The sequence below is a fragment of the Heteronotia binoei genome, chromosome 3, assembly GCF_032191835.1.
Source record: "Heteronotia binoei isolate CCM8104 ecotype False Entrance Well chromosome 3, APGP_CSIRO_Hbin_v1, whole genome shotgun sequence".
Classification (NCBI taxonomy): Eukaryota; Metazoa; Chordata; class Lepidosauria; order Squamata; family Gekkonidae; genus Heteronotia; species Heteronotia binoei.
Window position 1 is genome coordinate 101,719,989 of NC_083225.1, and position 26,261 is coordinate 101,746,249.

Genomic DNA, 26,261 nt, shown 5'->3' on the forward strand with positions numbered 1-26,261 from the left:
TAAAAGGACAAGGTCTCCATATTGTGTCCATGAGCGATATTTCCCATCACCCTGTTCTAAGGTAACGAATTTTGGTTCCGATGCTATGATTTTTAGCAATGGAAACTAACGGAAGCCTAACAGTACAATCCAAAGTAGTCACACCATCCTAGGCCCATTGAGTTCAGTGGACTTGTAACTGTGCTTGCAATTGCACTGTAAATAGGTGCTGGAGTAAATTACAGATCAAAACCAGAATTCTGCATACAGACTAGACTACTGCTACTGCTGCATTTGGTATCCATTGTGATACTGTAGTTGCCGCTGGAGAGTGTGAGAGGAAGAACAACTATTTCATTGGATTAGCAGCCAACTTTCTCACTTCCAGCAGGTTTTGCCATCAGCACCTAGTTGCACCATTCCACTGGCAACTAGCTGCAGAGCAACAGGAAATGCTCGGCTTTCTGCTTCTTTGACCTCTTCTGACCCAATCTCCTCTGAGTCCTCTGCTTTCACAGAGGCAGGCTCTTGTACAATTACCGCTTCAAGACTAAAGTCCTCCTGAAAGAAAGAGAAGGAAATTAATGAAATAATAATGAGTGAACCATGTAAAGAGCAGTAGGGAAACAGAAGCAGGGTGTTTGCAGGGGGACTGGAAATTGGGCCATGAAGAGATTAGCAGAGATCCACTTATAACATGAAGAGCAGGAGGATGGTTCCAAAGGGCTGCAGTGGTGACTTGAGGGCAGTTTTAGAGTACAGTACAGCTGGGGTAAGAGGCAGGATAGCAACTGATGAGTAAGGACATTTGCTTAAGAATGAGGTTAAATGAGTCACAGATTAATATTCTGATGACACCTAGGAATCTGAAATGGACTGAGGATGGCAAACAAGGATCTGTTGCCAGGAACAAAGAAGAAGACTCCTTTGCACAACATGAGGCACAGGCATTTCAATATTCCATGGTTTGAACTCTGCCAAAACTTTGTGTTATGAATGCAACTACTATACACAGCGGCCTGATATGACACACTGCTTTTGAATAGAATCATCAGGATATTTGTGCATATTCAGAACAGTTTTTGCCTACACAGAAACATACTTACAAGTACAAAATGCACTGTACAGCCAGCAACTTTGTCTGCAGCTGGAAGTGCTTGTCGGTGGACATTGCTGCCTTTGGTTAATGGTGAAAGTGATGGATAGGCACTCAAAATTTTCCCTGCAATAAATATAAACCCTGTTTACAAATGCAAAAGAGGATGGATATATACAGAGAAACTATTGCCCAGGAAGACAGCTCCCAAGTTGAAAAATCAATGTATGAACTGAGTCTAGCCAATTGTAGGATCCTGGTTTCGGAAGACACTGCCAAATAGATGCTGTTAGCTTGTGAGAAGCTATAATCCCTTCTGAGTACTCACTATACTAGTAATCCATTCCAGTTACTTACCATTCCATTTTTTAAGGAAGTTGCTACTCAACACTCGCACAAATCCTGCCAAACAGATCAACTCAATGGAGAACTCTTCAAGGACACTGTCTATTGTGCTATCGCATTCTGATCGGCTTCCATACAGTTTGTGGTCAATTACCTAAAAAATTAAGGTGAATGTTGAAATATAAAAACCACTTATCTCCTTCCAAATCATCAGCATCCAAAACAACAGAATGAACAAAAAACAAAATAATCACTTAATAAACAGAAAAAAACATACTTTCCCTGGCAAATCAGTATCTTAAGTTTTATTAAGCTCTTCCAGCAGTCAGAGATAGACATTTGGAAGCCATTCTCACTTCATTATTTGCTGCCATCAACGAGGTGTATATAGTAAGAGGTCCACTCATAGGGACTTCCAGGGCATGCAGTACGCCTCATGGCTGAGTATTGTATGCCTGTCCCAGTCTCTGCAATCTACAGGTGCTTTCTCTACATACATGTAACCTGTCAAAATGATGGGCAACACTAACAATATTTTATTTGAGTTCTCTATTTTTCCTTTTGGTAGCAGAGCCAATCATATCCTCCTTGGTTAATTGGAATATAGGTGAAACCAGCCCAAAATGTTCTTGCGTAAAGGTGACGTTAACTGACAGATACTGTCTCATATTTAGATCATAACTAAATAACCAGGTACAACAATGTTAATGCAATGGAAGAAAAATGTTCCAAGCAAAGGCTTTCTCTGCTTTATCTCAACAGCACAGGCGCTGGGTTTTTTTATAAGTTGAATTAACAGAATGTTCCTACTCGGGTAGGGATGCCAGCCCGGCTTGCAGTCTTCAGTTCTTCCACTCCAGATCTGTTGGCAATTACCAGTACGACTTGTGCACAGCTTGCTGGCTCTTTTGAGTATGTGAGAAGTGCTGCAAGGCTTGTACCTCAAATTTAAAATAAATTAAAATAGTTCATTTGTAATATACACAAAGGATTTGTATCCCGAGGTACAGAAAATCAGAGGCCTATAAAGCATAAGCTTAAAACATCTCTACTAAAAACCTCACCTGCCTTGTCAGCCTTTTACATTCCATGTGCTGTAACATCCACTTTATTCACATAACTTGGGCCCATAATCCATGTCAATGATATATTGTTGAGACTGTCAGAGCTAAACATGATCACATAGTGATTTGAGTAATGGTGTGTGATAAGTAAATTTGAAGAAGTGTGACTGAGTGGGGCTCAAGAAGACCCAGAGTTCATTCACACTGCACTAAATAATGTGTTTTGCAACCGGATTTATGGTATTCTTACACAGTAAAAATCCAGTTGCAAAACATATTATCTAGTGCAGTGTGAATGCAGTCACAGTGTGAAATGTAGATGTTGGTGCACTGATAGGGAATAGTGAATACAATATGATTAAATCTAGTATTCATATTAAAAGAAAATTGCCCCCAAAGTCCAAAACAGTCACATTTGTTTTTCAAAAAGCAAACATTACAAAAATGAGGAACTAGTCAGAAGGAAAAACTATCTACCTTGATCTATAGTCAGAAGGAAGTTAGAAGGAAATATCAAGATACAACCACCACCACCACCACCACACCAGATGCTTAGAAGCTTTTTCTTTCTTTTTCGACATCAAATCACATCTGATTTATGGTGACTCCTGGTGGGGTTTTCAAGGCAAGAGACAGACAGTGGTAAACTACCTCTATTGCAACCCTGATACTCCTTGGTGGTCTCCCATCCAAATCACGGTGAAAGCCAACCCTGTTTAGTTTCCAAGATCTTACCAAAGTGGGCTATCCAGGTCAGGGCAGAACCTATTTAGAAGCACATTAATAAAGAAGACTAGATAGAATGCATGTCTCAGGTTAGAAAAGTTATCACGAATTCTTAACGTATGAGTGTGTTTAAAAAGCCAAGTTAAGGAAACCGTTAAAGGCAGAAAGGCTTCCTTTAAGAAGGAGAAGGTTTACCCAAATGGGGTGAACATAGCGGAGCACAGTTTCTGGCAAAACAAAGGAAAGTTTACAATACAGTAAGCAAAAGAGAATTTGAGGAGCAGATTGCTGAAAGCAAAACAAAGGAAATACTCAGATCATAGGGCAATAAGTACGGCAAATGATTTTAGCCTGTAATAAAATTGTTGGCTTACCTGTTCCAGAGATAAGAACAGCTACATTCACTTTTCTTTTTGTGCCAGTGGCCCGGAAAAGACTGTTCCTATCAGAAACTGTTTGCAGAAATGGGGATCTATTTTGCAGCAGCACTTCAAGTAGATTCTTGATTTCTACCTGAGGACACCCTTTAAAGCAATGTAAGGTAGTCAGGTGAATATGGTTAAAATATAGCAGCTAAAGCATTTAGATTTAAATTCAGAAGTCTTGAAAATTTGCTTATAACTTCTGACGGAAACCTCTGACTCCTCTGCTATACCAGAAAAACAGTGGCAGCAAGTAACCCCCGAAGTTTTTTGCCTTTTATCTACATTTCCCTACTTTGCATTTAGCCCCTGGATATAGTACTGCAGTCGGAGCCCTCTGCACACGACCTGAGTTCGATCCCCAGCGGAAGCTGGTTTCAGGTAGCCAGCTCAGGTTGACTCAGCCTTCCATCCTTCCGAGGTTGGTAAAATTAGTACCCAGCTTGCTGGGGGGAAAGTGTAAATGACAGGGAAAGGCAATGGCCTTTTTTTATGATACCCAAATAGAAAATAAACACACATTGTGATGGTGTGCACATATTTACTTCACTGATACAGAAAACCGTTCTGTGTATTTCATGAACAAAAGCACATGGTGAGGAGGAGAAAGTGTTTTATGTGGGAATAAGCACTATCTTGTCTCAGGCCATGATAGTCCTTAAGTACGCAAATATTCACTTTCCCAGCAGCAGTTAAATCTAAGCTTGTATTCTCCATAGCAATCAAGCTGAACACTGGAAGCACATTTGCCCTGGAATACCATGAATGCCATTAATACCTTTCCAAGGCCTGAGAACATTTCAACAAAGTGTTTATTAATTTAAACAATGCAATCTTTACAATGTTACAGATTTCTCCTAAATCTACACAAATTAAGTAGTACAAATGTACAAATGCAATAAAAGTAATTCAAAGCAAATGAAAGTCATTGTTAGATATGTAAAATTGTTCTAATTTCTGCTTAGGAAATTCAGTAACCTGCAAGACGGCGTATTACTTTCCCGATCAACCAGGCCTCTTCATGTTTTTGTACTTCCTTCAAAACTTTTCTGGCCAGCTCCTTCTGAACCACCAACACAGCACCAATCCCACAGTTGAACATTTGAGCCATCTCCCTTTCTGAAAGGCTGCCCTCTTCTTGCAGCCAAGAAAAGATGTTAGGAATCTTCCAACTATGAGCATCTGAAAATAATTGAATTTGGAGATGACAATACTAGGCTTCTGCAGCCAATGCAGATTAGACAGTGCTTTCCCTATGACAGCCTTCGCATGGGTTCATTCTTTCTGCACCACCTCTCATGAAGAATGCTGGATATAATCCAGAAAAAAAATAATCCACACTTGAGAGACAAATACCCAAATACATAAATAAAAGAAGAACTTCCTCTTACAAGAGTGTCCTAGTCTTCCCCCCCCTTCTATCTGAAGAAGTATCCTCTTTCTCACAAAAACTCATACTGGAATAAATGATGGTCTTTAAGGTACAACTGGACTTTTGTTTTGTTTTGCTACAACAGACTAACACAACTACCTCACTGGTCTTTCCTGTCATATCCTGGGACTTGGTGAAGAAACTGAGAAGCCCCGCTTCTAGGAATGGATTAGTTCACAATCAGCCTTCACAGAAATTGTTACAACTCCCAGTGTCCTTGCATTCAGCTATAGGATAGGAGTTTCTAGCAGGGGAAAATGTGATGCACACACCAGGCAGGGCTCAAAGAGGGTTCAATGGAAACAGGAATATTCTAATAGACCAGAACAGGATAAGAAGTCAGAAATTGGGTTACAACAGCAGTCGTCATATACAGACTGAATATTCAGTTGACTCCAGAACATGCCACAGCTCTGACTCTAGTGGTACTCTGAATTGACTGTGAGTGGTCTAGTTCACCACAGGAAAACCTGAGTAGGGTTGCCAATCCCCAGTTGTGGGCAGGAGATCCCCTAGTTTGGAAGCCCTCCCCCTGCCTCAGGGTTATCAGGAAGGGAGGTGGAGATGTCCACTGGGAACTCCATTATAACCTATGGAGATCAATTCTCATAGGGTATAATGGAGAATTGGTCCATGGATATCTGGGGCTCAGTGTGTGTGTGTGTGTGTGTGTGTTTTGAGGTAGAGGCACCAAATGTTCGGCATAGTATTTGGTGCCTCTCCTAAAAAAGCAACCCAAGTTTTTTAAAAAAATTGGATCAGGGGGTCCAATTCTATGAGCCCCACAAGAAGGTGCCCCTATCCTCCATTATTTCCAATGGAGAGAAGGCATTTAAAAGGTGCACAGTTCCTTTAAATGGGATGCCCACAACTCCTTCGGAGTTCAATCATGCTTGCCACAACCTTGCTCCTGGCTCCACCCCAAAGTCACCGGATATTTCTTGAGACGGACCTAGCAACCCTAAACCCAAGTGACCAGACAAGTTGTCCTATTTCTCTCTCTCTCTCTCTCTCTTTTCGTATTTTTGTATTTGTGTGTGTGCACCTAGAAGTCATGGTGATCTTTATTTATTTATTTATTCCGGGATTTATATCCCGCCCTTCCCACGAGTGGCTCAGGGCGGCTTACAACAAACAATAAAACAATAAAATCGGAATAAGATAGTTACATTTAAATCAAACATTTAAAAACCTAAAAACCTTAAAAACCTTAAAACTAGTATTAACTATACGGTGATCACAGATATCTAGAGAGCTACATTAGTCCAGTCAGGCGTAAGCTAACCGGAAGAGGGTCGTCTTACAGGCCCTGCGGAACTGAGTAAGATCCCGCAGGGCCCTCACCTCTTCCGGTAGCTGGTTCCACCACATAGGGGCCATTGTAGAAAAGGCCCTGTCTCGAGTTGTCTTGAGACGCACTTCCTTGGGCCCGGGGATATTAAGGAGATTTTGGGTGCCGGACCTCAGTACTCTCTGGGGAACGTGTGGGGAGAGACGGTCCCTCAGGTAGGCAGGTCCCAGGCCATATAGGGCTTTAAAGGTAATGACCAGCACCTTGTACCGGACCCGGTATGTTATTGGAAGCCAGTGCAGAGCCCGAAGACCCGGCCAAATGTGTCCCCATCTTGGGAGGCCCAATAACAGCCGGGCCGCGGCATTCTGCACCAGCTGCAATTTCCGGGTCCGGCACAGGGGCAGCCCCATGTAGAGGGCATTGCAGTAATCCAACCTCGAGGTGACCGTAGCGTGGATCACTGTTGCTAGGTCGTCGGGGTCCAGGAAGGGGGCCAACTGCCTTGCCCGTCTAAGATGAAAAAACGCAGACTTGGCAGTGGCCGCTATCTGAGCCTCCATCTTTAGGGACGGCTCCAATAGCACCCCAAGGCTTTTGACCCTGTCCGCCGGCCTCAGCGGTACACCGTCAAAAGTTGGCAGGGGGATTTCCCCCTCCAGCCCCCGACGGCCCAAACAAAGGACCTCTGTCTTCGCAGGATTCAGTGTCAGTCCACTCAGTCTGAGCCACTCAGCCACGGCCTGTAATGCCTGATCTAGGTTCTCTGGGGCGCAGACCGGTCGGCCATCCATAAGTAGATAGAGCTGGGTGTCATCAGCATACTGGTGGCACCCCAGCCCGTACCTCCGGGCAATCTGGGCAAGAGGTCGCATATAGATGTTAAACAGCATCGGGGAGAGAACCGCTCCCTGGGGCACCCCACAATTAAGTGAACGCCTCTGGGATAGCTCCCCCCCAATCGCGACCCTTTGTCCCCGACCTTCAAGGAAAGAGGAAAGCCACTGCAAGGCTAGCCCCTGGATCCCCGCGTCGGCGAGGCGGCAAGTCAGCAACTGATGGTCGACCGTATCGAACGCCGCCGATAGGTCCAACAACATCAGTACCGCCGAGCCACCCCGATCCAGATGCCTTTGGAGGTCATCCACCAGGGCAACCAACACCGTCTCCGTCCCATGACCCGGGCGAAAGCCGGACTGAAGTGGGTCAAGGACGGAAGCGTCCTCCAGGAAAGTCTGCAACTGCCTCGCCACTGCCCTCTCAATAAGTTTGCCCAAGAAGGGCAAGTTTGAGACCGGCCTATAGTGTGCCAATTGGGCCGGGTCTAGAGATGGTTTTTTTAGGAGGGGGCGGACCACAGCCTCTTTAAGTGGCGCTGGGAAAAGCCCTTCCGTTAGGGATCTGTTTATGATATCCCGTATAGGATATCTGAGATCCCCCTGGCAAGATTTAATAAGCCAGGAAGGGCATGGGTCCAGTTTACAAGTTGTTGGGCGGGCAGATGAGAGGATCCTGTCGACTTCCTCCAGGCTGAGGGGGCTGAAACAGTCCAGGGTATAAACCGAAGACGTGCTTGGGGCCTCGGTTGTGTTAACTGTCTCAAAGTTGACGGGGAGGTCGAGACGGAGTGATGCGATCTTGTCCGCAAAGTAGTTCACAAAAGCCTCACAGCCTATTTCCAATTCACTAGAATTTGGTCTGCCCTGGGGCAGAGTAGTCAAATCTCGAATTACTTCAAACAATTGTGCCGGGCGTGAAGTTGCGGACGCAATCTTAGCCGCAAAGTATGTCTTCTTTGCGGATTTGATTGCCATCTCATAGGTCTTCAAACTATCTCTATAAGATGTTCGGGTCACTTCGTCTCGAGTACGCCGCCATAGCCTCTCTAGTCGTCTGAGGTCCCGCTTCAATTGCCGCAATTCCTGGTTAAACCAAGGAGACGGTTTGAGGCGGGGGCGCAGAGGACGCCTAGGCGCGATCTCCTCGATAGCCCCGGAGAGTCCATCGTTCCAGGACTCAACCAGAGCCTCCAGGGAATCGCCCGTGGGCCAGGTATCCCGCAGAGCCGTCAGGAACCGTTCCGGGTCCATCAGGCTCCGCGGGCGAGCCAAAATATGCTCTCCGCCTAAACAGGTTTGGGGTGGCATATCCACACGAGCCTTGAGGGCAAAGTGATCCGACCATGGCACTGCTTCCATTGCAATCTTTGGTGACTGACCCCTGAATATCCCCTGGAGGATATTCAGAGAGGTGGCTGGCTTGCACCGGTTCTTCCAACTTGGTATTTCAAGGAAGTCTCAGATCCAAACACTAATCAGAGTAAATCCTGCTTATCTTCTGAGATCTGATGAAATCGGGCTTGCCTGGACTATCCAGGTCAGGGCAAGTTAAGTTGTCCTATTTCTATGGACAGTTTCAGCCCCAGCCTTTTGGTAATCCTGTTTCTTAGTGGTGAATTCAGAAGCAGAGAAAAGAAGCCCTTAAAGATTGACATTCCTCAGCACCCAAGGACAACTCAATTTTGACAATCTTCACCTTAGGACTGCTGATGTTTCTCACCAATTAAAACTTCAAATGGGATATTACTTCCACTCTCCTGAGAATACTTCGTTTCTATAGCTGAGCTCAACCTCTAAACTATTCCTCTTGCCTTCGTTATGAAAAAGCTAGGCCAGAAGGGATATCTATCTTGGATGGTATAAAGGAAATTATAGTTACATCTCTCAGTGGAACACTTCAGTATTCCTGGTAATTCCCAATAGAGACTAGGGCTTGGTCTATCCTCTCATTCCTGCCTTCTAGTAGAACTAAACACTAAAACAGAGGAGTGAAAATGAAAGGGGAAAAATTCTCCCTCCCACTGTGTGCACAACGCTATTTTACACACTGTTCCTCTGTCCTGTTTAAAGTCTTACAAAGCAGGTGGTGAGTGATGGTTAGAACTGCTGATAGACTATGGAACTGGGAGGGAGGGCTTGCCCGCTACATCCTTTCAGTGCATGTCACTACAAACAACAGTTGCAAACAGAAGGTATATCACATCCAACTCACTGGCTCCTCAAGTCTTGAAAATCAGTTTTCACAATTATTTTATTAACTTCTGACTACAAAAACTGGGCCTAACAGTATGTAAGTAATATACATTATTTTTTTTCTGCTTACCCAGAATTACACTAAATCGTTCAGAAAGGATTTGGGGAAATCTTCCCAGCAGTCCTCCTTCAGCAATATGGATGAAGGCTTTTACATTTCCTGACCGAAGTACAGGCAACAGGACTTTGCTATAGATTTTGGAAGGGGTTAGCAACTGCTTTCCTGTAAATGTATGAGTAAGTTAACTTAAACAGGAGATAAAATTGTTAGTTAAACCTTACAGAAATTAGGGCAAGATTCCTTCCTTGACACAAAATGTCTTCTGCTTATTTGAGAAACAACATGGATGATACTAAGCACATATCAACATTTCAATATATGTGACAGAAATTAAAATAAAGACGTAAAAAGTTAAGAAATAGCCCATACATTTAAAACCAGACAGGAGAATGAAGGCCATAAATTTAAAACACAAGCAGGAAAATGAAGTTTTAATTTTGAAAATGTGCTAATTAGTATTCTTTTCCATGAATGTAAAAAAAATAAAAATGTCTTTATACCTAAAGTCTGGGCACCACAGCCACCAGAAACTGGAGAGAAATAGTGTAGGGAGGATGTTAAAATAATTTTCCTCACAAGGCTGAATCCTTGAGTATGAAGACCAGAAGAAGCAATTCCAATTAGGACATCTCCATCAACAATTCTCTCCTGCTGAGGAAACTTCATTCCTTGTTGTACAGCACCAACTGCAAAGCCAACGAGGTTGTACTCGCCAGGTGAATACATGCCAACCATTTCATTTGTGCCTCTTCCTGTGAAAGTGAAAAAGGTAACAATCCATATCCTACTTCTAAGAATGAATACTAATTCAATGGATCTTGTTTTCATACAAATATGTTTAAAATTGCTAAGATTAATATTTTTGTTCAATTATAAACACAGAAATTACCCATATGCCTTAAAATATGAAATAGGCTACGTCTGACAATCCTAATGTCTGACAGTACAGAAACTAATAGAAACTGATCATGTATGATACTGGGAGGACAACTTAGAAAGAGAAGCTAAATGCTCTGTGACAGTGAGGTGTTCCCAAGGGCTACACAGAGCATCTACCAATAGGGCTGCCAACTCCAGGTTGAGAAAATCCTGGAGATTTGAGTGCAGTGCCTACAGAGGAGAAAATTTAGGGACAGATATCACCTAGAACCTATGGAATATCATAAAGTCTGCCTGCTGAAGCTGCCATTTTCTCCAGCAGTCTAGAGATCAGTTGTAATTTTGGGAGAACTCTAGGCTGCACCTGGAAACTATGGCAACATGAGTGGAAAACATGGAAGAAAGTGAAAAACCAGGCAAAGCCTCGATGTAGGAAAAAAAATTATACCAAGAAATTTGTATCAAACTCATATACACTTCCTTCTTTGTGTATGGGTCTGATATAGACTTCTTGGTATAATCTTTTTTCCTACACAGAGGCTTTGCCTAGTTTTTCACTCTCCACCTGAAAGCTGGCAATCCTACTTACCAGACATCCATGAGATGTATACAGAAATCCATGAGATGCTCTTAGCTAACCTATATTACCCAAGACCAGGTCCTGCCTCCCATGTTCAGATCTAACTGTCTGGATTTTGCACTCCCACCACTAAGGCCGTTTTCCCACTTAGCGTTTGCTCCCCTTATTCCCCGGCGCAATTATCTCCGGATCACTTTTTTCGTTTTCCCACTAGTGACTCTTTGCGGAGTCGCCCTCCCTGAAGCGCCGGCTCAAATCGTTTTCCCACCGGCGTTTTCCCAGTGGCATCGACTGGAGTCGATGCCCTGTCAATCATTTTTTTTTAGACGTCATTCTAGTTGCGTAATTACGTAACAACGCAACAACGTAACAACGTAACAACGCGACAACGTGATAGAGAATCCCCTTTTTCGCGGGCAAACAATCACGTGATGGTTCTGTTTTAATACTGGCCGCAGCGGCGTCCTCCACACTGCCTCGTATCGTCAGAAGCATTCACAATGGAGAATCCTGATGACGAGACTATGGCGCTGCTTTATTCAGCAGTGGATATTCTGATTTTGTGTATCTACGCCGCGCGCCAAGTGCTCCGCGCCGGAGAAAGACTCCTCGCTCATGGACTTGGATCACCGAAACCTCTGGCCGCCTCTAGGAAGTCTGACCGGCTTCGGCTGATTAGAGGTGGCAGTCGCCGCCAGCAACGTAGATGGCACTACCTTGCCGGTATCCGGTTCGCGCCCAGGTATTGGGTGTTCCCCCGTGAACTCGGCTGGTGGGAGAACTTTGTGCTTGTGTACTGGGGCGACGAGCAATGGCTGGATAACTTCCGGATGACCAGAGGGACCTTTATGGAGATTTATGCCGCTTTGAAGGACAAGCTGGAAAGGCAAACCACAAGGATGAGGTCTCCGGTCCACCCTGAGAAGCGGCTCGCGGTAGCGCTGTGGTACCTCGCTACCGGAAGCGCCTATCGGGAAGTCGGTGCGCAGTTCGGGATCGGCGTTACCACCGTCCATGGGATTGTGATGGAGATCTGCGAAGCCATCGAGAAACGTTTGTTCTCAAAGGTCGTGTGCCTCGGTGACGACATCGGAACGGTGTGTATTTTTTTTTCTTTTCCCTAGTTTTGCGTTATAACGTAACATCGATATATCTGACCCTGATGTGATTCTCTATTGCTAATACAGTGGAAGTTGAAATATCCCTGATCCATTGTGCTCCATTTCTCTACAGATTATGGACGGTTTCGGTAAGCTCGGTATGCCGCATACGGTGGCTGCTCTGGATGGATCGCACATCCCGATACGGGCGCCTGGGGGCAAATCGGAGGAGTTCTGCAACCGGAAGATGTTCTGCTCCATGATCCTCCAAGGCACGGTTGATCACACAGGACGCTTCGTGGATGCAGAGTTCGGCCACAGCGGAAAGACCAACGATGCCTTTGTTCTCGCGAACAGCCATCTCTGCTCTGGCAATGATGCAGGGCTCTGGGTTCCGGGGAACCCCACGGTGACTTTGGGAAATGTAACCATACCTGCGCTTGTATTGGGCGACGGAGCATACCCCCTTAGACCGTGGCTGATGACCCCGTACAGGACACCCGTCGGGCCCGTGCAGAAGCACTTTAACAAGAAACACGCCAGGGCCAGGAACGTGGTGGAGCGTGCTTTCGGGAGGCTTAAGGCTCGCTGGCGTGTCCTGCTAACGCGAATGAACGCGCAGTACCGGAGTATTTTCTCCATCGTGACCGCATCTGTGACTCTGCACAATATTTGTGAGGGAAAGGGACATGCGGTCAACCTGGACATTCCAGATAAGGAGATAACACTCCTCCCAGACCAAGAAGAACCAGACTTCAGGGTTATAAACAGGAGGCAGTTAGAGAGTGGGAGGGCTGTGCGGGATGCTGTCGCAGAATATATTTATCAAAGGAGATGATTCTTCGGCTTTCCGTCCCCCATGGCTCTCGCTGCCGCTGCCCTTGAATGAAAGACTGCTTTTCCGGTGCTGCGAAGTTACGCTGTTTCAACCGTTATATGTATAATCGCCTTAACGTTATACCTGCGTTTGTTTATACTGCTTCCCGTTTCAGCGAATAAAGCTTTGGGCATTATAAACTGCATAGTGTTCATTTACTTTGGTTGCGGTTGGGGGGGGGGGCAATATTTCGGTGCACCGGTGGTCCTACACGTGCTCCTGGGCTGGCTCTGTTTTTGCCTTGCCGATCATAAAATGCCTTCCCCATGATTGGATGGATGAATTTTGATTTTGCACTTTCTGGCAGCGACCCCTTCCTTCTTTATTACTGCTTTATGGCAGTACAGTACAATTTCCCCACCCACCCTCACCCTTCTAGTTTCTGATATGCCTTACTGGTGGGATGTGTGCCAGGGGGAGGCACCAGGTCTGTGCACAGACTACCACCCACACCCACCCATCCCAGTTCTGATAAGCCCTGCTGGTGTAAAACCATTCTTATCAGGAACTACTTGGATACTAAATAAATAAATCACTTAAAATGTTCTATGCCTTTTTTGTGCTTTGTTTATATTTTCATTCACCCACCCTCACCCTTCTAGTTTCTGATATGCCTTACTGGTGGGATGTGTGCCAGGGGGAGGCACCAGGTCTGTGCACAGACTACCACCCACACCCACCCATCCCAGTTCTGATAAGCCCTGCTGGTGTAAAACCATTCTTATCAGGAACTATTTGGATACTAAATAAATAAATCACTTAAAATGTTCTATGGCTTTTTTGTGCTTTGTTTATATTTTCATTATTATTGTTTGTATTTTAATTTGCTGTTGAACATTCTAGCTACTGGGAAATTTTTTTATAAATATGTTAAATCAAATAAAATTTGAAGTTGTATGTATTTATTTACATTATACTTATATCCTGCCCATTCCATACAGACTCGAGGCAGCTAACAGCATAACATAGGCAGTAAAGAGGCAATATTAAAAGAGTTGAACAATCAGATGCACAACAATGGCGCTACTTCAGGCAGTTCATATAATATCTTCTTTCTCACACGCACAGATCATGGGCAGTTTGTTATAAAAGCGCTATTGATCCAGGTGTGGTTGCAGCCCTCCCCTATTAGATGTAATATGCAATCCTACAACCATAAAGGAGAAGGCTCAAGAAATTTACATTTTCTTATGCTATTGCTAAGAAAAGAGCTGTAATGCATGGTGTTTCTGCGGATCCCCCCACCAGCCACCCTCCCCTGTTATGATATTACTGGTCCAATAAGTGGCACTGCAGATTCCAGTGCATTTCTCACAGCTGCTGTGTGCTTTCATTCACATGAGTCTAATTACTTTTTTCTTTTCTATATCCAACCGCAGTCGACAACCGTCCAGGAGGCGCGGTAGAGCAGCCAGGCCCACCCCTGGTGGAAGAGGATGATGAGGGTCCTCAGCTGGTTGGCCTGAGGGAATAAGGTGCATTGCCTGACAAAGCAGGGGTGGGGGTGCTGGGAGGGGTGGGGGTGTTGGGGAATAAAGTTTCATTCTCTTAAATGTGTTGTTTGTTCAAATAAATTATTGTTACTTTTGAAACCTTAAGGTGTCGTTTTCCTTTACCTAGACACTGAACAGGGAGAAGTGCAAACATAACTTTAATAAAAGTGCGTAAACATCAGAGGAACAAAGCAATAGCTAGGAGCACACTGCCTGTGCAGGCATAAACACTGAAATAACATCATAAATGACATCATGCACAGCATGTGAACAATGAAATAACATCATATAAACAGGTATAACCAATGAAAAAACATCATGAATAACAACATGCACAACATGTAAACAATGCCTGCAACTCACACCTTCCCTTGATGGGCATTGGTTCTGGTACCCATGAATGGGACATTGCTGGAAAACAGCAACATAAGAAGCATCTGTCATAGACAGCAGTGCACCTTAGGGGCAGCCTAACAATAATCCAATGGAGTTATCATCAGATGTTCCAAAGGGAGTGCTTTCAGGGCTCAAAATACATCCTCTGCTTCCCTGTGCAGGATCGTTTCTTGCCCCTACGTGAGGCCGCAACACTGCCACTGGAGCAGGGTGCAGGAGCCAGGACGCTCTGACTTTCAGGGACAGACGGTAGGGTCTGAGTATCAGGCACAGACGTGGGGTTGTGACTCTCAGGCACAGAGAGGAGTGGCTGACTTTCAGGCATAGATTCCTCTGCCAAAACTGGGTACTCCATATCTGACGGCAGAGTGCCCCGATTATAGCTGCAGTCACAATCCAGGTGCAGCTGCCTACGTGTGACGGATGGTGTAGATGCTGCATATGGTGGCGATGTTGCAGTGGCTGGTATCTCACCCACCCTTCCCTGTCCCCGACCTTCCCTAAAAATTTGGGCAATGCTGCCTAGCATATCAACCGCTGCCTTCATAACATCCACAGTCTCCCTTGTTGCCTTTTCAAAAGCCTCCCTGTTCTGTGTATCACGCTCCCCCTGCACTGAGAACCTGCGTTCTTCAGCTTCAAGCATACGGTCCAACCGCTCCATTGTGTCTTCGTGATCCCGACGGGTTTGAATCATCATCTCCTTAGCCACATTATTAAGCAAGGCAACCCTTCGCTGACGTTGAGCTTCGTTCTGCGCACTCTCTTCCTTTCTTTGCTGTGCTGATGACACCGGCAGATGATCTCCTGAAGCATCTGAAAGAAGAAGGATGGAAGGAGTACATTACCTGGAGAACTCTGGCAGTGCACCCATTGTTTCAGCTATGTTACAAGCTGCACTACTGTGCTGCAGGCATTGGCACCGCTGCTGCAGTTTACGCAGAAATCCCCGAAACATACCTCCTTCCTCTGTTTCCTGCTCCGAGAGGACAGCATCCCCAGATTCTCCGGTTTGAATACTGCACCCTTCTCCCTCCTCAAAGCAACCTGAAATTGATACAACACTCATTCCTTAACGTGCAAAGTGCTGAAAAGCCCTGCCTACCGTAAAGTTCTTCACTATAACATGTGTTCAGGAGCAGCATCAGTGTCAGCAATTGTAAGCTGGGCAGTAATTCCGAGTCCCACTGAAAGCTTTCACATTCAACAGAAGACTAATCAGAGGCACTTACCCCCCGGCAAGGACTCCTCTGCTGGTTGTTGAGCACTAAATTCCTGGCTCTGTTCCTGCTCCTGCGACGCATCGCTTGTGGTCAGGATGATTGAGCCTATAGGAATGCAGGAAAATCAGCAGTGTTAACGCAGAAGGCACAGAAGTATTGCGAGTCTAATAAGTGCACAGTACAGTGAGGCAAGCATCCACGTCTCCCTTCATCTAGGGGAAGTTCCATTAAGGTTTCCCCCATGCCTCCCAATCACCGGCGAACCCACAGCGACCCACATATATACTGAGGAATCCTCTGCGTGGGTTTCCTTAGGGGCGAGAACGGAACCCCATACACAGAAAAGTACAGGGCTCAGGGGCACTGCATCGCCCTGATACTCACCTGGAGGTGACACAGTGGTGTGCGTGCGGAGATCATCGGCGTTGATTGTTTGGAGGTCAGCGGAAACGATGTTATCTGATCCCAGAAGCGGCAAGTTTTCCTTGTTTGCCTTGTAATACTTCGCCGTCCAGCTTCTCCTCATGTCGGGGGGACGCGCGGACTTATCATCCTTAAGGATGCGGTGCAGCACGTCAAAGTGAGCGCAGTAAACTGGGGATACTCCAGTCTTTGCATTGTGGCTAACGCATCTCCTGTAGTCCGCGCGCAAGCCCTTGGTCTTCGTTCGGCACTCAAGCGCCGACCTCTTGTGTCCCATGGCATGCATGGCCTTAGATATAGCCTCGTAGACATAGGTGTTTTTGCGGTTAGAGGCCAGCGCATTCTGGATCTTATCCTCAACCCAAATGGACAACAAGGCTTCTGTTTCTGCCTCCCGCCAAGAAACTCCACGAGCCCCCATTGCCCTGCCGCTGGACACCATTGCACGGAGCTGCTGTGCGGTGGAGGCAGTAAGCTGATCAATGCCGGCCAGCCAAATCTGTCCCTTCTTCCTCCCAGTGTCCTGTTCGGCTCATACAAGCTGTGACGATAGCTGCCACTCGCCTCATGATTGGCCACTAGCATTTGCAGCCTCCAAGCATTGGCTAATTGACAGTGATGTGGGCGATTCCCTGATCCTCATTCAGCGGTCGCAATTCTCGCGAGACCCTCGCCACAACACCCATGAATTTCTCGCGAGACCAAACATGCTATCAACCATAATGTATCGACCATAATGTATAATGTATACTGGAGAAGGGGGGGGGAACTATTCCAGGAGGGGTTTTTTTTTTCCCCCTTGTTAATTTCGAAATATCGCTACTACGCAAAACTGTTAAGTTTTAAAAAAAAAAGAAAGGTCGCGCCGGCACTCCGGGGAAGCGCCGCGGAAGGGTGATGATTGGCCAAGCGGGTGGATGTGGTGGAAGGACGGAAAGGGAGAGGGTGACGCCCACAAAGCATTCGATCCGGCGTGGATGGATTTCCAACAGCAAACTCCGCTTAGTGGTTCCGGAGTAGATACTTCCACCCAGTAATACTACATATTTCTTATCATTATGCCTGCGTTTACTTAGGCTGCTTCCCGTTACAGCGAATAAAGTTTTGAGCATTATAAACTGCACCGCGTTCATTTACTTTGGTGGTGGTTGTGGGGGGGGGTAGTTTTTTGGTGCACCATGGGTTTCTGACACGTGTTTCTGGCCTGGGTCTGTTTTTGCCTTGTCAATCAGGATATGCCTTCCACATGATTGGATAAATCAAATCAGAAAGGGAAGGCTGCTATTTCGCAACATCGAAAGAGCGTTAGTTCGAAACTACGCAAAACTGTTAAGTTTTAAAAAAAAAAGAAAGGTCGCGCCGGCACTCCGGGGAAGCGCCGCGGAAGGGTGATGATTGGCCAAGCGGGTGGATGTGGTGGAAGGACGGAAAGGGAGAGGGTGACGCCCACAAAGCATTCGATCCGGCGTGGATGGATTTCCAACAGCAAACTCCGCTTAGTGGTTCCGGAGTAGATACTTCCACCCAGTAATACTACATATTTCTTATCATTATGCCTGCGTTTACTTAGGCTGCTTCCCGTTACAGCGAATAAAGTTTTGAGCATTATAAACTGCACCGCGTTCATTTACTTTGGTGGTGGTTGTGGGGGGGGGTAGTTTTTTGGTGCACCATGGGTTTCTGACACGTGTTTCTGGCCTGGGTCTGTTTTTGCCTTGTCAATCAGGATATGCCTTCCACATGATTGGATAAATCAAATCAGAAAGGGAAGGCTGCTATTTCGCAACATCGAAAGAGCGTTAGTTCGAAATGGCAGCCAGGGGAAGGAGAGGGACGTTCTGGCAGCGGGAGGAGGTGCTGGCTATGCTCGATATTGTTGAGAGGAGCGGGCACGCGGCCGATGTAATGTCCAGCACCCACCTCAACACAAGCCACATCTATGCGGCGATAGCCCGGAGGCTGCAGCGGAGGGGGTTTGACCGGACTGCCGCGCAGTGCCGGTCAAAAATCAAACGCCTCCGCTGCAGCTTCATGGCTAGCCTTGAAGCTTGGGGCGGTATCCCCAGGGCGTCAGGCAGGACGCCTTACCATGACGCCATGGTGCGTCTTTGGGAGTTGGCGGGGCGGCCCCGTTGGGAGGACCGTCATCATGATTGTGAGTAACACCACACACACACACAACACAAAAACGCCACACACACCCCTCCCTTCTTTATTACTGCCTTATTACTGTAATGTGGGGTGGCCATGGGTGGTCACAGAAACCTCCTTAAGTGGATCAAACACCCAAACCTTCCTATGCTCTGCTGAGCATTCCTGGTGGAATGGGGGGGGGGGGGCATTGGTGATCACAGAAACCTCCTTAAGTGGATCAAACACCCAAACCTTCCTATGCTCTGCTGAGCATTCCTGGTGGAATGGGGGGGGGGGGCATTGGTGATCACAGAAACCTCCTTAAGTGGATCAAACACCCAAACCTTCCTATGCTCTGCTGAGCATTCCTGGTGGAATAGGGGGGTGGGGGCTTCGGTGATCACAGAAACCTCCTTAAGTGGATCAAACACCCAAACCTTCCTATGCTCTGCTGAGCATTCCTGGTGGAATAGGGGGGTGGGGGCTTCGGTGATCACAGAAACCTCCTTAAGTGGATCAAACACCCAAACCTTCCTATGCTCTGCTGAGCATTCCTGGTGGAATAGGGGGGTGGGGGCTTCGGTGATCACAGAAACCTCCTTAAGTGGATCAAACACCCAAACCTTCCTATGCTCTGCTGAGCATTCCTGGTGGAATAGGGGGGTGGGGGCATGGGTGATCACAGAAACCTCCTTAAGTGGATCCAACACCCCGCCCCCACCCCATTCTATTTCCTGATGTGCCGTCCTGATCCAGTACATATTACCTGCAGGTTACAGTGCATTTTTCACATATGATGTGTGCTTTCATTCACACCACTTGCATGTATGAGTTTCATTGTTTGGTTTTTTTCTAGTTGACACCTGTCCACGAGGCGCGGCTGAGCGGCCAGGCCCACCATCGGAGGGAGAGGAGGACCAGGGTGCGGAGGAGCAAGAAGGTACATTACCTGACAAAGCGGCCGCCTCTTGGTTACTGCGCAGTAAACGCATCAATAAGCCATGTGCGCAGGGGGTTCAAGATAATAACATAATGATTACTTTTGCAAATCTTAGGCGGTGTGAGCCCAGCAGCCCAGCAGGCCGGAGGCGCTGAGGAGGCGGGAGGCGCTGAGGAGGCGGGAGGCGCTGAGGAGGCCGGTGAGTTCGCTGAGCTGAGCCGCAGATAGAAATCAATAGGCATGGCATGCAAGTTTCTAATAAATATGATGTTGCAGCCCTTGTTAGCCGCCCTGTCAGATGAGTACAGGAGTGCACTAACTACCTGTCTCTAGGGCCACGAGGCGAGGCAGAGCGGCCAGGCTCAGCCTTGGGGGGAGAGGAGGATGAGCAGCAGGGTACTGAGGAGCAAGAAGGTACATTACCTGACAAAGCAGCCACCTCTGGGTTACTGCACATTAGAGGCATTAAAAAGCGATGTGCGCAGGGCGTTCAGAAAAAAAAATTAATGATTACTTTTGCAAATCTTAGGCGGTGTGAGCCCAGAAGTCCCGCGGGAGGAGGGCGGTGATCCGGCCAGAGAGGCAGGTGGGTTTGCTGAGCTGCCTCTCAGGGCACTGCGAACTAATGTTGCTATACAATGGACACATGCCTATACAATGCACACATGCTATGTGTGCATTGTATGTGCTATACAATGCACACATGCCTATAATTTTCTAACGTGCATGCATGGTGTGCTTGCATTTCAGTGGTGGAGGAGCCGGTGCAGCAAGCACAGGTTACCGTTGCCCGTCTCGAGGCCCTGATTAGCCGGATCGAGGCCATCGAGCGGCGCACATCAGCGCCAGAAATGGAGGCCCTCACCCAACGGGTCGAGGCCCTCGAACGGCGGCCAGCAGCGGCGGAGATTGAGTCCCTGACCCAAAGAATCGAGGCCCTCGAGCGGCGCCCAGCACCGGAGGCACCGCTGGAGGCCATCGCCCGGCTGGAGGCCCTCTGCCGCTCAGCGTGTGAGTGCTCACTATTTTGCATGATGGGTGGTTCTTGTGAGTGATGGACTGCTGTGCGTACATTACTGAGGGCGTTGCACTTACTTGCTTCTTTTCTAAATTCCAGTGAGCGCCTTCACACGCCGGATCGACGCCCTGGAGCGGCATGTCCGGAGGCAGGAGCGGCCCAGGGGTGGGGGGTTGGAGGAATGAAGTTGTATATATGTTTAAAGTTGTATATAAGTTTGTCATTTGTAATAAATCATTGTTAATCTTGAAACCTGAAGATATCGTTTTTCTTTACCTAAACACCGAGCTGGGACCTTTGCAAAACATAACTTTATTATAACATCATCAATAACAACATGCACAACATGTAATCAATGAAATAACATCATCTTGCCCCTACGGGAAGCCGCAACACTGCCACTTGAGCAGGGTGCAGGAGACAGCAGGCTCTGCCAAAACCGGGCAAGCTATATCTGAAGGCAGTGGCCCATGAGTTTCGCTGCAGTCACATTTTAGGTGAAGCTGCCAATTTATTTATAAATTGGTTTCCCAATGTATTTTGGGTGGGTTCAAGGAGAAGCTGATATCTTGGCTTGTGAAGGGTTCAAATGGTTTACATTCAGACTTTATTAGGGATCTTCTTGAAAGACAGGTGGCCTCCCTGATTAAAGCAAAAGTCACTTATGTGTGGAAAAAGGACTTGGCAAGTGAAGCAACTATAGCAAGTGCAGAAAAAGAATTCGGGGGAAGGGAGGAAGAAAAAGCCTTATCCAAAACCCACTATGCCTTATTTCGTACTGAGCCCTATGGTTCCAAGCTAATAGACTTTTAAAAAACACGATATTTAATTTCTAAAGGACATCCGTGCAGTTCAAAAAATCAGGACTTCTGACACATTCTGAGGATTTCCGCCACACACACACTTTTTAGGTTTCCACCCTGATCTGGGCAGCTCAGGCTAGCCTGATGTTCCATCTCAGAAGCTAAGCAGGGCTCAGCCCTAGTTAGTGTTTGGATGGGAGACCAGCAAGGAATACCAGGGTGGTGACACAGGCAGGCAAGGGGAAACTACCTATGAATGGCTCTTCCCTTGAAAACCCTAATGGGTCACCATTTCAGCAGTCGAATCAGCTGCCTAGGTGGTGAACTCCCTCACACTAGCAGTCTTTAGCACCTGACAAACACTTATCTTAGGCCAGAGGTGACAAAGTCATTTGGAATGAGGGCTGGATCTGACACAAATATCACTTCGTCAGGCCAGGCCATTGTGCCATAAAATACCAGAGATACTAGAGGAGCCCCGTGGCACAAAGTGGTAAAGCTGTAGTACTGCAGTCCAAGCTCTCTGATCACGACCTGAGTTGGAGATGCTGCATATGGAGGAGATGTTGCAGTGGCTGGTGCCTCACCCACCCTTCCCTGTGCCCGACCTTCCCTAAAAATTTGGGCAATGCTGCCTAGCATATCAACAGCTGCCCTCATAACATCCACAGTCTACCTTGAGGCCTGCTCGAAATTCTTTACCAAGCCTGTGTCACGCTCTCCCCGCAAAGTGAACCAGCGTTCTTCAGAAGCTAGCATTCGGTCAAAGCACTCCATCGCATCTTCATGATCCAGACGGCTTTCCAGGTCCTCCCCTCTGGATAAAGCACCCTTCTTCCTCCTCAAAGTCACCTGGAATTGAAATTGACACCACACTCATCCCTCTCCATGGCTAGTGCCGCAAAGCCCATGCTTACCTTAAAAATCTGTGCTATAACATGTCTTCAGGGGCAGTTCTGCTCATACATGAAGCAGGAAACGCAGGGTCAATGGCTCAGCAATTGTAAGCTGGGCAATGCATCTAAGTTCCACTGAAAGCTTTCACATTCCACATAAGACTTATCAGAAGCACTGCAGGCCGCACTTACCCCGAAATGACTCCTCGCCTGGATGTCCATCAGTAAAAACCTGGCTGTGTTCCTGTTCCTGCAACGCACTGCTTGGGTTCACGCCGCTTGAACCTATAGCAATGCAGAGAAATCAACAGTACCACGCAAGCGGGGGGGGGGGGGGGGGAGGGAGGCAGAAGGCGGAGGAGTGTCGCGGGTATAATAAGTGCCAAACACCAACGTCTCCCTTCATCTAGGGGCGGTTTCATTAAGGTTTTCCCCATGGCTCCCTATCACCGGCCAACCACTTACGTTTTGTAGTTTCGTTGGTACGAAGTATCGCTATTGCGATAAAAGATAAAAGTCAAGCTTCTCTTAAACGGACCTGCTGTGCGGTGGCGGGAGTAAGATGCTCAATGGCGGCCAGCAATATCTGTCCCTTCTTCCTCCCAGTGTTCTGTTCGGCTCCTGCAAATTGTGACGACAGCTGCTTCTCGCCTCATGATTGGCCACTAGCATCGGCAGCATGATGTGGGCGATTCCCTGATTCTAGCTCCGCAGCTGCAATTCTCGCGAGACCCAACACCCTCAACTATAATGTATCGTCCGCAATTCTCGCGAGACCCTCGCCATAGCACCCATCAGAGTCTCGCAAACCTAACACCCTACCAATAATAATGCATATTATCAATAATCACGTATCCGCCGAAATGTGTTATTTGTAACGCAACTACGAAGTAACGAAACATCACTCGTAATGACCGGTTTAGTGAAGTAAGAAAAAAATAAAAAAACATTAATGCATCCACTGTTGAAATGGTGTAACAGCGGAGAGACAGCGCAACATTGCAAAAAAAAACTGCAAACGAGGCTATTCCGGGAGGGGTTGTTATTTCGTAATATCGCTATTACGCAAAACTGAGATGCTTTTTTTAAAAAAAAAATGGACGCGCCGGCACTTCGGGGAAGCGCCGCGAAAGGGTGATGATTGGCCAAGAGGGTGGATGGGGTGGGAGGACGGAAAAGGGGGAGGGTGACGCCCACAAAGCAGTCGATCCGGCGTGGATGGATTTCCCACAGCAAACTCCGCTGAGTGGATCCGGAGTGGATCCGGAGCTTTTCGGAAACTCCGGCAACATGCTGGAAAACATACTCCGGCGTAAAATCCCTGTAGCGCCGGAGCAAACCGCAGCGCCGGAGCAGCATGTGGGAAATCCAAGAGAAGATCCGGAGGTAAATGGGGCGCTACGACGGAGCAAACGCTAGTGGGAAAACGGCCTAAAAGTGACAGCAGCCAGGAGGACACAAGAAACAGCTTACAACTCCATAAAGAAAACAAGTGATCATACCCAGTGCAGTACATCCTGCCAGTTCACAAGCTTCAGCTATTCCCTCTGTGATTGTCTGAGTCACTCCATCATCAAGTTTCCCACAAATGCAGTAGTCAAGGAAGAAGAGGGGTTCAGCTCCCTGACACAGGAGATCATTGACACACATGGCAACCAAGTCCTGGCCAACCATGTCATGCCTATTGCACAACTGAGCCACCTGTAAAGCAAGATAACCAAACCATTTATTTATATATAATATCAATGAATATCACAGTTTCATTGCTACAGATATAAGACTTCTTGGTATTTAAAATGTCTTGGTGCAATAAGTTACAAACATTAATAATTTTTCAATAAAGGTAAAGGTGCAACCACCAGTTGTTTTCGACTCTGGGGTGATGTTGCTTTCACAACGTTTTCACGGCAGACTTTTTACGGGGTGGTTTGCCATTGCCTTCCCCAATCATCTACACTTTCCCCCCAGCAAGCTGGGTACTAATTTTATCAACCTCAGAAGGATGGAAGGCTGAGTCAACCTGGAGCTGGCTACCTGAACCAGCTTCTGCTGGGATCGAACTCAGGTCGTGAGCAGAGGGCTCCAACTGCAGTACTGCAGCTTTACCACTCTGTGCCACGGGGCTCTTTTTCAATATATTTATGTTATTTTTCAATGTATTTATGTTATTCCCTAGTGGATCTCTTCTGCTGTATGTTAATTTAATTGCAGCAATCATCCAGATTGTTTACAATCATTTTTTAACCATTCTGAAATTGGTGGTGGATCCATTCATCCAATATACTAAACAACATTTTGGTCCAGGACAAATTACCTTGCAAGGCAGAGTCCACAGAGTTGAAGATACTGCTACAAATTGCTCCCAGTTACATACTCTGCAGTTGATAAACGTAAGAGATTCCTGGAGATACCCCACTGAAGTGTATGTATAAAGTGTTATCAAGTCACAGCCAACTTACACAAACCCCAGTGAGGATCTTTCAAGGCAAGTGAGAAGCAGAGGTGGTTTGCGATTACATTCCTCTGCAGAAGCTTCCTTGGTAGGCTCCCTTTCAAGTACCAACCCTGCTTATCTTCCAAGATCTCATAAGGCTGGGCTATACCACACTGCCTTCTCTCCCATCTCAATTAAGTGCTTAATTTAAAAAAAATAAAACAGACTTTCGTCTTGGCCCTGCTATGTGCCATGTTGCAGGGCATAGTCTCCAGAGTTGGATTTCTGGTGGTCCAAAGGTTTTTTTGCAGTGTAGCTGCTTCTAATTACTTAATCTTCAGTTATCCAGGGAAGGGACCCCCATTGTGGACACTCAGCGCTAAAACCAGGCTTTCGACCAGGGAAAAGTGTATGTCCGCAGGACAGGGTTGCCTAGAGTCTGGAGCATGTTGCCAAACTTTGCCTGGCCACTTGTGGGAGGGCTGAGGTTAAGGACATGGGGGGCGGGCCTTGTTGAGTTCACTTCTCAGGGAACAGTACCTTGTTGAGTTCACTTCTCAGGGAGCTCAACAAGGTACTGCTTCACCATCACATCTACTCACTTCCCAGTTCATCAGTGACAACCAGTGACAGCAAGCCTTCACCTTGGTTGGGCTCTTTGAGGCAGAGGTGCCAGGTTGCGGCTCCTCCCCCAGCCTCTTTCACCTGCTGTTCCTTCAGGTCTGCTGGCCTGTATCCTCTACACTTCTTTGCAGAACTCACTCTTCCACTGCATGAGCTCTGCATTTCAGAGAGCAATGCTACATTTTATCTCAGGGTCATAGATAAAGGCCAGCCTGTACTCTCCTTCCTTGCAGAGAGGATGGTGGTGATACCCACCTGCAACCTCTCTGCCAAGGCCTTGGCCCATCAGGAACAGGTATCCACTCGGGGCACAGCTGCAATGCAGAAACCAGCACCTGGTCCAGCCCTTGAGTCAGGGGGATGACTTGCCCCAGGCTGGCCATATGGCTGCACAGCACACAAGTGGTGTCTTGGAAGGGCCTGAGGACACGCACCATTTGGGAGAGAGTCAGCCAGTCATTGAAGCTGATGTTGAGCTCCCCTGTGCAGGATGGTCATGGAGGAGATGACATCCAGCAACATGCTCTTCTGCTACACCAAAGATACAACCATGGCATTTCAAAAAGATTGGGGTGTGGAAAAATTTATTTCTTCTGGCTCCATTATAGCTTATGAGGACCATTAATAGGCTATAGTGGAGAGTCTATCTGGGGGAATCTGGGGCTCTGGAGGGACTGTTTTTAGAGGCAGAGGTACCAAATTAGCTGTTGATATTTCTCCTTAAAGAAAACCTCCCAAGTTTTCAACAAAATCATGGCAAAAGAGGCGTTCCAGCATGTGGGTAAGTCCAGTGTTCTGGACTTACCAATGGGGCCACTTATGGATCATTCAAACCAGCAAGGGATCTGTGATTGGAGCAGGGCATCAGGGATTTAGATCCTGCTGCCTATTGTTCCTAAGTCCCCAAGCTCAGTCCTTATAGCTCCAATGAGCC

General features: G+C 46.9%; 1 protein-coding gene across 1 annotated transcript in view; it reads right to left on the reverse strand.

Annotated features, from left to right (window-relative positions):
- Positions 1 to 344: 344 nt before the first annotated feature.
- Positions 345 to 26,261, reverse strand: part of LOC132568957 (trifunctional purine biosynthetic protein adenosine-3-like) — a 68,232-nt gene continuing 42,315 nt past the window's right edge. Inside the window, exons 14-22 of the mRNA XM_060235137.1 lie at positions 23,772 to 23,970; positions 10,009 to 10,260; positions 9,518 to 9,670; positions 4,611 to 4,814; positions 3,585 to 3,734; positions 2,231 to 2,361; positions 1,433 to 1,574; positions 1,086 to 1,201; positions 345 to 540 (exon numbers count right to left, since the gene is read on the reverse strand). Of these exons, the coding sequence (XP_060091120.1) occupies positions 358 to 540; positions 1,086 to 1,201; positions 1,433 to 1,574; positions 2,231 to 2,361; positions 3,585 to 3,734; positions 4,611 to 4,814; positions 9,518 to 9,670; positions 10,009 to 10,260; positions 23,772 to 23,970 (1,530 nt within the window). The 3' untranslated portion in view covers positions 345 to 357. The remainder of the gene's footprint in view (positions 541 to 1,085; positions 1,202 to 1,432; positions 1,575 to 2,230; positions 2,362 to 3,584; positions 3,735 to 4,610; positions 4,815 to 9,517; positions 9,671 to 10,008; positions 10,261 to 23,771; positions 23,971 to 26,261) is intronic.